The sequence below is a fragment of the Eucyclogobius newberryi genome, unplaced genomic scaffold (assembly GCF_026437365.1).
Source record: "Eucyclogobius newberryi isolate DKJ021-1_F unplaced genomic scaffold, fEucNew1.0.hap1 SCAF_19, whole genome shotgun sequence".
Lineage (NCBI taxonomy): Eukaryota > Metazoa > Chordata > Actinopteri > Gobiiformes > Gobiidae > Eucyclogobius > Eucyclogobius newberryi.
In genome coordinates, this window is record NW_027315823.1 from 26,720,685 (window position 1) to 26,733,264 (window position 12,580).

The 12,580-nt window shown below is 37.6% G+C and overlaps 1 protein-coding gene across 2 annotated transcripts; it reads right to left on the reverse strand.

Annotated features, from left to right (window-relative positions):
- Positions 1-7,876: 7,876 nt before the first annotated feature.
- tusc2a (tumor suppressor 2, mitochondrial calcium regulator a) lies at positions 7,877-11,629 on the reverse strand. Of its 2 annotated transcripts, XM_072452495.1 has the most exons (4): positions 11,503-11,629; positions 10,389-10,622; positions 9,602-9,722; positions 7,877-9,517 (listed from the first exon to the last, which is right to left on the reverse strand). In XM_072452495.1, exons 2-4 carry the CDS (start codon positions 10,523-10,525, stop codon positions 9,452-9,454), a joined length of 324 nt encoding a protein of 107 aa, XP_072308596.1. In that variant the 5' UTR covers positions 10,526-10,622; positions 11,503-11,629; the 3' UTR covers positions 7,877-9,451. The 2 variants fall into 2 exon arrangements, with proteins under 2 accessions (XP_072308596.1, XP_072308597.1); XM_072452496.1 differs by lacking the exon at positions 11,503-11,629 and having other exon boundaries at positions 10,389-10,682.
- Positions 11,630-12,580: the final 951 nt, after the last annotated feature.

The following is a 12,580-nucleotide window of genomic DNA, read 5'->3' on the forward strand; positions in this document are numbered from 1 at the left end:
TAGACCTTAGACTTTATTCGCTGTACCCCCTCCTCCCTGTACCTCCGTCACCTAGCAACAGATACCCGCTGCTAATGCTGATGCTAATGCTAAGACCACGGCACGAGAGGAAACGTTCCATCAAAATAAAAGAGGAAGTGAAGGCATTCATTGCGCCTCTGCTGGCCAATTGTGAAAAATACACAATATCTTTAATGCACTTTTTTCATGGCGTCTCGAGGAGAATATAATCCATGAGTTTCAAACAAATCAGACAATGTTGAGTTTTTCACACAATGGGTAGGGGGCGCTATAGAGTAAATTTGTTACATGGGTATTTATTTCCAATCAGACATAAAAACGCATTAGTGAGTGAAATATGAGCTCCGTAGATCAATTCCAATAGGCGTGACTTGGAAATTAAGCCTTTTTGAGGGCGTGTTACCCGAAGACCGTAAAGGAATATCATCATTTTTTTAAATCTTTATCAAATTTCAATATCTCTAGATGCAAAAAGTGTTGTTTTGAGCTTGATCAGACAAAAAAAAAAGTCAAACGTTGCGGTGCCATTTTGATTCAACATACTGACTTCCTGTTTATCATAGAGCGATGCTGCCAGGTGTGTTTTACTCGTCAAAGGTCAGAGGTCAAAGGTAGCTCTATCACTGTGCCAAGTCTCATGTGCCTAGGCCAAAGATTAAGAGTTTCATGTTTTTTCTTTTTGGCTCTAGGCGGTGAAAACAAAAACTCTTTGCATTCCATTCTATGGAATGGCTCGAGCCAATTATGAATGAAAAGCTAAGATAAAAAGGTGGCTCTTGAGCCTGAATGATCTCAATTAAACAACCTTGGGCCTCACTGTGAAAAGAAACCTACACCTGTAGTTTAAAGTGACAAAACATTTAAACTCAGGTTGAGCACTATTAAATACTCTTTTGAAATAAAAAAGTAAAGTAAAATGATGTCTTCATAATCATATTGTTATGAACATGTTTATATTACATCTGATTAGTGTTATTTTGGTTAAATGAGGACTTCATTAGCACATGGATGAGATAATACTGTGGTTAATAATTACACACCAGAAGTTTATGAAGAAATGTTGAGTTGGGGGTTTAAAAAAAATAAATAGAGCTGAATCCTTTTTATATCAATATTCAAAATACCACCCAAATAATTTGTCTGGCCATTTAAACACTAATTTAGCAAAATAAAGATGTGGACATATATTTTCAATTGTAAAATATTATCTTTTGTTGTAAATTGGACGAGCTTTGGCCCATGTTTACAGCTGCCTAAGGCCGGCTGGAAATACATTTATAGCTAAACTTTACATAACCGGTTTAAGAATGCAATACTAGTCACAATGGGGTTTTTTTGTTTTGGTTTTTTTCAAAATCTTAAATATAAGCATGTTAACTGGGCTTTAGTGTCAAGCGGAGTCCAACTGTCAGGTGCGCTTTGGTAAAATAGCGTGTTCTGTATAAAAACGACATTGCTTTTCGCTTTCTATATTAGACCATTTCACCCCAACAAAGACAGATACGTTCACATTCCTCTATCAGGCCCAACGTGGTAGAAACAGCACAAGGTCATGTTATGCTCCACATTTATTTGACACAAAAACAAGAACTCAGATGTTTTTTCACCCTCACCACCGTTAATTAACCCGATTAAACTGTAACTGTTTATTTATAGGGTATTTCGGCATTGATGTGCTATTTAAATGACTTTTTCCACGTCAGTCTTCACAACATTTGAGATATGAGCATCTGGTGTGCACATGTCACTTTTACCCAACACCGATGACAACCACGGGCGGAGATTCAGCCCTGTACGTTTCAAAGTACATGCACAAAGTATCGGGTGGTGCGTACTGTTGTACTGGGGTTTGAGTACAGAAGTAAACGCTATAATAGAGGGTATAATTTGGACAGAAGGTTAATCTTGATGTGAATATTTTCAAGTTTAGTTTAGGTATTATCAGAGGTTGGTGGAGTATCCAAAAATTGTACTCAAGTGAGAGTAAAGTTACTTCAAAATACTATGACTCAAGTAGAAGTGCAAAGCAGTGGTAGTACTTTTTATGAGTAACTGTTTGGACGTCACATCGGATTTCAAATTTAAAGTTGATGTAATTGGTCTGACAAAACGTTAAATAAAGCACAAAGTCTGGTATTTTCTAAGGATTGACACAAAAATTAGAAAAACGTAATCATTTCTGACGGACAAAAGTTCAAAACATATCATATTATCAACATAAAGCCTTGTCATTTTGTAGATCTGCTCACAGTGGGAAGAGGAACCAAAACGTTTACTCAAGTAACAGTACAATCACTTCAAACTAAACATTACTCGAGTGGAAGTAAAAGTACAGTGTCAGAAAGTCAGACGTACAATCTCCTTTAAAAAGTAAATGTAACTGAGTAAATGTATCTGGGTGCTATGACCTCAGGGTATTATAATGTTTTTTATCTTTTATCTCTAATGTATTTCTCTTGTCAAGCTAATATGCCATTTTCTTATGTAAATGGGAATATTTCTAGATCACTTTTGAAGGCTGCTGATGCTCAAACTATTTTTACTAATAGTAAACTGCAGACTACTAATACCACTACTACTTCATTCTACTTCCACTGCTTCTCTTATGGCCCCTTCTATTACTACTACTGCTGTTGTTTTTGTTGCAAATACTCTAACATTATTATTCTCAGCATTATCCCTTGTATCTGACTTTCAATACTTTTGGAATCCATAATCCCATCTAAATTACTTACTAATACATGTACTGCTACTCTAATTACAGCTAACACTGGTCTTACTGTACGGAGTAGGAGATTTATTGCTCGACCTGGAGCCTCAGGTCCTCTGGGCAGAAGCTGCTGATGGTCCCTCGAACATGTTTTAAACCTCGAAGAGATTTGTCGTGCCCCAACATTGGAACCAGCCTCTCCCTACGTTCTTTGGACTCCGCAGACGTCTATAACATGTTAGCATTCAAGCCTTTCTGACTCAGCTGCTAAAATTGACTGTATTCTTGTATATGTTTAAAGTCTACGTGAAGGTTCTCCTGTTTTTCTAACTATGACTTCGTTTAATGGGATATAACCTGAAGTCAGTATTTATCATGGTTTTACATGCCTTGAAGTTACAGTTTGTGAAGACATTTTAAAATAACAGGATGTAAAGCTGACTTCTAAAACCTCTGATGTCATTAACGTTTACACACGACTGACACACATTTCTGACAGTTTAAATGATCATTCAACAAATTATTATTATTTTTCTGTTAACTGTTGTGTAATTAAAATTGATTTTGGCTTTTGTTTTCAGTGTGGTTGCTAGGTAACCATTGTGGCGTTACCTCTATGTCATATTTGCTGCCCATGTCCAACCAGGAAGTACAATTATAAACTTCACAGAAATGGTCAAACTGGGGACAAAATGTTTAGTAAAATCTGAAATACAATAATGTTCACTAGATTTGAGTGACATTTGTATGAAATATTTGTCGTTAAACAGCTTGGTTAAACAGGACATCATTTATTTAAAGTTTTGCAGTCAGGGTTCAGAGCCCACAGCACTGAAACTAGTTAAAGTCACTAATGATTTGTTATTAGCTGCTGACGATAGACTGGTCTCAATCCTGGTTCTGTTGGACCTCAGCGCAGCGTTTGACACCATCGACCACAACGTTCTACTGCAGAGGTTAGAATGTGATGAGTGTCAGAGGCCCCGCCCTCAGCTGGTTTAAATCCTATTTATCTGATAGTTTATTAATGTAAACCAGAGCTTCTCATCTTGCTCTAAGTAACTCGTGCCGCAGGGTTCAGTATTCAGTCCAGTTCTGTTTACAACGTTGATGCCGTTAGGTAACATTATCAGAAAGTATGTGATTAACAGATAATTGTGTTGTCTGCTTCTTGACCCTGAAAGAAACATAATTTGACTCTTTATCTGAACAGATAGTTTTACTTGACAGTGCCAGTGTAGCCTTCAGTTCTACTGTAAGAAACCTTGGAGTCTTGTTTGACCAGAAGCTCTCATTCAAAGTGCATATACATCACAGCCTACTTTCTTCTGCGTAATATATCAGAAGAAGAAAAAAATCTGAAAAATCTAGCCTAAAAGTGAGGCTGAAAAAACTCACCCATGTATTTGTAAATTATATATATATATCTAAATTAGACTATTGTAACTCTTTGCTCGCAGCGTGTCCTAAAAGCTCTATAAAAGCTTTCAACTGTTTCAAAACTAGATTAGAATCAAATTTAAAATTTAAACTCCTCCTGACTTACAAACCCAGAAATGACATGGCCCCACCTCAAAGATGCTATAATACCAACTAATCCAGACAGAGTCTGTTCATTGTTGTTCACATGTTTTTCTCCTTTCACTCCTGTCGGGGAGTGGAACTGTTTCAGTCTCACGGCCCTGACCCTGTAGATCCGGATGCTCTTCAGCTGCCTGGATGAACTCTCTATACAAGATGAACCACCCTCTCTCCTCCCGAGGGGTTCTGGCCCCACAGTCTGCAAATTGAGGCGTGTCAGTCCTGGACCACCTGCAGTCTGGTCCGGTTTTATAGAGCAGCATGCAGCAACAGACAGTGTATGTCTGGATGCATGTAAAAAGTACTGCATACTTTCATTTGTAAGCGTTTTTTCACCAGGTCCAGATGCCCTTCATTTCCACTTTGGTGTTTTCTCTTTTACTCTGGTGACGTTTATAGTCATATGTGTCCTTGTTGCCTGGAAATTTGTGTAATTCTTAAATATTGAAATGTAAAGGCATATGTACCGTCTCTGACTCTTTCTCACACGTTGAACTGAATTGAACTAGCCTCAGCACTTCACAGGAGCATCACTCTTTCCCGGATGCCTTTCACTGAACAGGGATAAGGACATTTTGCTCTCGGAGGACGAGGACCTGGAAGTGACATTTTCCTGTTTCTGAAAACGTGTCTTTCCCGCTGACTCACCATTGCATCGACGCCCATGCGATGTGGCTCTGTGTGTTATGTGGGAAAGCAAAATTCTATTGAATAAAAGGTGAGAGGCAAAGAACAAAGCCTGGAGTTCCCCTGGGTCGACTTCCCGTTTGACCCTTGACCTCTGAACTAGAAAGCATTACCTCAGCAGGAGTTGAACAGTGTCAGGAAACGGCAACAATGGCAGGCAAAACGCCCAAAACTCCCTTTGCTTTGGGCATTCCTTCAATGGTCATTCATATTATATCCAAGAATGTAATGTTGAATACCATATTTTTTTAGCATTGTTTATTTTTCCCTTCATCACCAAATGTGGCGTAGTTACTTGTCATGTAATTGTCAATTCAAATACCAAATCATCTTCTAAAAATCAATGTTGTTGATCACGTTTTCTGTACTATTCAAAGTCTCAAGTCACACAAAATGACCAGAGAGTATAAATCAAAAGAAAAAGTAGACATTAACCAAACCTAAATACAGACAAAACAAACAAAATCACAGCGTAGTTGAATTAAAACACACGTCCCATTTGGTCCAAAGTCCAATTCTAGTCCAATTCTAGAATTGACAGGGTTTTAACAATGTCAAAAACAGTCTGCAGTGCATTATTAACTTCAGTCCAATATTTTCGAATGACAGGACAGTCCCAGATCACGTGATAGTGGTTTGCCTCCTGGCTGCCACACTCTCTCTCCAACAGTCTGCATTTCCCTGTGAATAATGGGCACTTTGACAGAGGGTTATACATGCATTCAGCTCAACTCATATAAGAAGGCTGCCTTCGAACTAGGCCTGGCTTCAAAATGACTTCTTTTCAGCACATTTTGACTGATATAACCTCTGAAGATGGCATATACAGTACACAACACAAGGATCATCATCACTGCTCCTGACACACAAACCCAGACGACGCACAATGTGGTCCATCTGCTCAGCCACTCTGTGTTTGTTTACGCCGTGTCACGGTTTACAACCTGCAGTAAATTCTCTTCAAGTCGGGTTTTATTGTTAATAAAAGTAGACGGAAGTATCCTGGCAACACCGTGCATCGTCTTTATTGGGTATTTCTGAAGCAAAGTGGAGAGAGGTCGTCAAAAAGCGTAAATGTACTGTCAACAAAGCAACCGTATTCTTCTGTTGGTGGTGTAAAGAGCACTCTTCATTAAGACCCATGTGGGGTTAGTTGTGGTTATGTAAAGTAAGTAAAAATGATATCAAATGAATGCCAGTCTGCAATTCACACATAAATACACAGCACATTAAAGGACTAAACCCTGGACTAAACCAGAGCTAGAACAGGACCAAACAAATTCTACATCTGGACCATAGTGAGATTATACTAAGACCAAACCAAATGTGAACAAGTAAAAGTCAATCAATCGAGCTGGAATAAGTAATGTGATGTATAAAGGAACAAAATAAGCGTGGATGTGGATTTAGTTCTCATCAATACGTTGGGTTCACTTTCCAGAATTTAAAGCACTTCTTAAAATTTATGGATTGGCCTGGATTTTCTCTTTTCATCTTCCTTATCTTTGTGTACATTGTGTTTTTATTTGGCATGCCATAAATAAAGATTGTTTTTATAGAATTGGATCATTTCCGATGGAGCGCAGAGAACTGTATACTGCCACTCTACGGGAGATATTTACACCGTTTTTGAAATAAAAATACACAGTTATGACCCCCAAAAGTTGAACCGTATCATTGCCAGTTATGGATCGGCTCCACAAACTTGCCATGTTAATCTTATGTCTTTTCAATTTACAACAATCACTTTTGCTTGTTTGTGTTGACAGAGAAGACGAGGACGGGGACAGTGATGACAGAGATATTTAACCATAAACCAGGTCAACAAATCTGCAATCTGACTGTAATTCTGGAAAGATGTGATGTGTGTTTGAAAAAAAAAAAAAAACACTGTAAAATGCATGATAGTTTTGCTGCTCTTGAATGACACTCATGTGAAAGCTGCATCCTCTCGATCACATGCGCTTTTTCAAAACCCATAACTTCAAAGGCCGAGAGGAGAGGAAATACATCAAAGTGAGTGACCTCGGGCTCCCAGTGCAAACCCGACCACATTCCACACAATTAGAGAGGAGCGGCCCGAAAGAGGAAGCCCGGCCCAAATATGATCACTTAGTTACCATTGAAATCTCCATAAGCAGCTGCAGCGCACAGATCCGGCCCCCCGAGTCAGTTTTAATTACAGCTTCAGAGAGAGCAGTGGATGAGTGCCATATTTCAAAATGTCAGGGAAAAACGTGACCCTGCTCTGGTTCTTAAGTCTTGCTTTCCTCCTGAGGTCAACGCAGTAAATTATCTGCATTGTAGAGTGAATTTTAATGTGCATTTTGTCTAAGAGTTATGTTAAAAGCTTCTCTGCAAACTACGTCTTCAAGTCAAATTGTTTATAGGCAACACATTCATGATTTGTGTTACATAATATACAAATGAGGCTGTACAAATTCACTTTAATGAAAAACAAGTTGCATTATATAAGCTTTTCTGTTTATTATATGATTAATTCCTTCTTTCATAAGTTTTCCTCAATTTTATTTTGGGACAATAACTAAAATTAGCCCAAAAAACCCAATTTGATTCATAGATAATTCGACTTACTTTACAGTTTGTTCATTTTGGGGCGGATGTGTTTAGAGAAACAGTTTTCTTATTGTGCAAAATCATGATGTAGTTTGCTCCAGAGTTTGAAAATGAATGTCTTTATGCAGATTAAGTTCTGGCTTCACTTCACTGCTCTCGAAAAGTGCAATTTAAGAAAACAGCTAAATATAGTGTAGAATTGGGTCATAACTACAAGCATATACTTAAAACAATCTCCAAACTACCACTTAAGACTTGTGAAATTACTTTTAGCCAACCAAAATGAGGCACACTGCAGTGACTGGCTCAGCAAACCGTTTATTCAAGTATTCAGAATAAAAACTTTGTATACTGTACACTATGTTCACTAGTGTGGGTCTGACCCTCCAGAGACATGACATTTTTACAGGAAACTTCACAATCCAGCTCAGTCCAAACCCTTTTCGACAACATTTTTGGACACAAAAATGTATTGCACTTACTTTGTAACAATTACAAAGACACACACAAAGTCTAACACAAGGAAGACCATCACATGTGTTTTCTTCAAATGTTCGGATGAAATGTTTGACTTTCTGTTGACACCACAGACAAAAGTGTTGAGACCAATAAACTGGACCTGAACTGCAGGCAAACCATCAGGTCCACAAGAATCATTTTATACTTCTTTAAACTCACATTTGCCTGGCCAGAAGGGCTTTAGTCAAAGACATTTAGTCCCCTAAAAGGGACGTGGTGCTGGCAAAAGCTCTCATAATTAGGATCTTACACTAAAACTATGTATACAGACAAGTCGTAGTAAACAGCCACTGGATCCGCCTATTTTTCCCGTCAACAATATTCAATATTTAGTTCCCCTGTTGTCTGTTCATTGCAAGTTATTCCTTCTTCCACTCACTGTTGACTTTCTAACTTTTTGAAATTTTGAAAAGCCCTGCATGGTGTGATTTCGGGCTTTAGACATTAAAATGATTATAGAAGAAAAGGCAGAATAAACCAGTGTTCAAGGGAAAAAGAGTGTGCATTGGGAAAAATGCATCATTTTTTTATCAGCCCAAGCAAACAAACAAAAAACAGAAAAGCCACTGAAACTGCCCCTGATGCTAAATCCCTTGTGCCAGAAACAGTGACAGCTTCTTCTACTGTTTTAATGGTGAGGTGTGCCGCAGCATGTTTTAAAATAAAAATAGTGTCACTATTCCAAAAAACATGAAAAACACTGGATTAAACTGTCCAGTTGTTCCTAAAAATGCAAGAAAACTCACTCGCAATCACTTTTCTGCTACGCTCCATCTAAATAAATATAAATTATTTAATGAAATAATTGAGCAAGACTCCAACAAATAATGGACTAAACGCCTAAAGCACTACAGCACGACTGGCCAGCCAAAGTTACTTTCTCGTTGGAGTTAGGGCAGTTACCAGTTTGCCACAGTTGCTTCCTGGTGCGTTTTTATCTAAACTGACCACTGCAGATCATAAGTATCACACAAAATCAATTACAAATTCCCTTAATCCTCGTCACATTTTAGTCCTGGTTTACCTCGTCCTACTTTTACACTTGACATATTTACTTTGAGGACCAAATGTGTTTCCTTGCCGCATTTTACCTGAAACATCCATTATGAAATGCAATAAAGAAGAAATATTGCCACTGGTTGTTACGATCAAACAATGTAAACCTTTCCACACTTTGAGGGAAGACGGCATCTACTTCGCTTTTAAATGAAAGGTAGACGGGTTCTGTGTGTCCTGCTAATAAAATGTGTGTACGAAACAACTTGTATCTTCGTGCAAATGGCGATGTTCTTGAAGAGAGTCGAGCGTAGCAGTGCAGGAGGCCCAAACATAAGTCCTTAATCCTTTTGATATTGTTCAGCCTTCGCAGAGAATGATGGGAAAGTCTACATGGATACAGGGAATGTCCAGTTTTATTATGCCCTGCAAGAGACACAAAAGCGCACGTAAATGAAAAGATAATCCAAAACTGTTGAGGTAAAAAGGTGCCCCTGGTCTGTAACTCACCTGTGGTATTAGATTTTTCTGTATCCTTTTCAACTTGGACTTTTTCCTGCCGTTTTTGGTCACAACAGTTTCTTCATAAAATTCATGAGCGAGGTCGCCGTCTTCGTCAAAGTACAAGGAGCTAGAAAGAAAATTGTATAGGATGTAATTAAGAGTCTTGTTTTAGGCCAGATTTAAAAATATTAAAAATGTTATTATGTAGCAAAAAGGAAGTCATTATTTAATACATTTTCATAATCAAGCCACAGTATACCATTCATAATTACAATATCAAATGACATACTCAGAGATTTAAGTCATTGTCAAACCATATACCACTTTAATAGGTAATATTTTATTGTATTTTGTGCATACAGACAAAAACGTACTACAAAATGAAAAACCCTGTCGTAAAATAGTGTTGTTACATTACATAAACTTCCAACTTTCCAAAGACTTTGATACTAAAGGCGTAAACTTGAGTCTGAATGCCGATTTTGATACAATATTTTTTTTTTTTTTAAAGCTCTTTTTTAAGTCAAAGTTTAAGACAACAGACTGACATTTTCAGCACTAAATAAAAGTACTTTGTTAACGTAACCATGAGGTCTAATACCAATTCTGGAAAAAGCTCATGATGATGCTAAAACTGCTCAGATGAGACCAAATATTGTCCAGTTTGTTGAGTATCGATAATTGCCCAAATCAGTATCTTTAGGCCTTCAGATAAATAAATGGACCCTTCCTCATATTTCTCATGCATTTCTCAAGCTGTAGACCACAGTGTAGTGACCCGTGCATTATTCACCTCCTTCTGGTAAAGATAAAAGGTGTCGTCTTTCGGGCTCCTTTAAGTCGCGCCACAGACTGCTCGCTCCCCTCCGAGGTCGTGTCCGCTCCGGGCCCCAAGCTGGACCCTTTCGACTTGGACCCACTTCCTCCCATCGTTCTCACAGTGGCTGATGAGACATGGCGAACATCACATCACACAGGGCCCTGCACAGTCTCGTCTGGATCCTCTGGAGACTTCAGGAGAAAGGACCTGGAGAGTAAAATGTTAACCAACAGACAGATATTTTAGGCATTGGGGTCATAAAAGCAGTCATCCTATTTTTGTCAATTATTTCTTGGCTGCAACAAACAATGATTTTAGAAGTAAACTAGTCAGTGATTATTATTTTTGATAAGTCAACAAGTCAAACCATTATTTATATTGTACATTGACACGTTTTAGGAAACTTAACCACATAAAGGTAGCTGTAGAAGGTCGATTTATGGCAGGTGTTTTATACAGTCTGTATAGTTCCATCAACAATAACAAAAAATAATAAGAAGATTCCGTCTCGCTTATTCATATTAATTGCTGCAGCCCGAAAAATACTTACATTTGTATTTTAGGATGCTAAATGGAGAGTACAAATTACATGCATACAGCACTTTATTTAATTATTTTGTGTTGCATCATTTCAGCACGGATTATGATTTATTTAGAGGTTATTCAGATATTTTGTGAATCATATAAAGCATACAAACTCTCCACAATATATTTATGAAGATGCGACAATATGACCTGATCTAGAATTTTCTTTAAACCAATCAAGAGGAGCTTCAGATTTGACCCAGTTATGAAATTACCAAGAGACCAAGATAGATTGCATTGCTATAAATAACATTATTAATTGCATTTCTTCATTTGAATGTCGTTTTGCGTGTCTTGTTATAAAAATCGGGTTATTAAATGTTACATGGCTAAACGTCTGAGGGCTAAACGTAGCCGAGCCTGTGACGCAGGTGTGCGATAACTGCGGCCGGGAATGAAGCGAAAACGACTGATTTACGGGGTTGATATTCATAAATCACACTCCTCATCCTTAACAAATATTACTCGCGTTCCATCCTCAGCAGTGATCTTGATGTCGTACCTTTAATTCCCTGTTAAACCCGCATGCTCTGGATACGTGCCGCTGCTAGCTTGTTAGCTGTTTTGCTTCTAGCAATCAGCTGATTGGCCAGCGCGCCTTAAAGAGACAGTAACCAACCGGAAATCACAGACACAGCGCATGGGGAATTCTAAACGTTCATATTTTTTGGTTGTCCGGAAAAAAATAAAGTAGGCGAACCTGAAAAAAAAAGGATACTTAAGAAATGATATATAAATTATAGAGTTTAAATGTGAGTGAATACGTGTTTCCCATAGATTCTGTTAAGACTATGTGGTGCAGGCAATGCCATTTCTATTTTAGACCAATTCTGGAGTATAAATGTCACTTATTCAATTTTTAAACAGTTTTTTTAACAGTGCCTGCTGTTTCATGCACATAAATAAATCTGATTATATTTATTGAGTTAAAAGATTATTAAAATATGTAAACGTAACTCATCTGATTTCTTACTTATCGTGATCCCTCTGAGTACTTGTTTCAGATTGTGTCGTTTGCCTGTCATTTAAATAATCTTAAAGGTCCAAAAATCAAATGATAATCAGGTTTTGGTGTGCACAAATGTAGCCAGTGTTTCTTTTTATGTTTTTTAAGAGAATACAAGCGACAGACTCACTTTTTACTTTTCTTGGTGAAGGTCAACCCTTATGTCGATTACTGTAGCCTATTATTTGTCAAATCAGTTTATTTTCAAGCATGTTTTTTAAGACTGTGGGGGATTAAATTAGATTACGGGGCCCATCAAACCTGTGCCACATTCTTTCCAGAGAGTATAGTGTTTTTGCATAGAGGCTTATTATAATCATGTTTTCTTTCCTTTTTAAATACTGAATTTAAATGTTTTATTGCTTTGATTTGATTGGAAAGCACTTGTCGCCTTAAGTGTAGTAAAGGGCTGTATAAATAAAGGACGATTGATTAATGAATTATTACAGTATTTTGGCATGTGCTGGAAATCATTTGTCGGTAGGCCACATTAAACGTATAGGGTAAAAAATACAAAATCTTGTGAGAGAATGTAAATAATCCTTTACTGATTGTAAAAGACATCGGCACAATT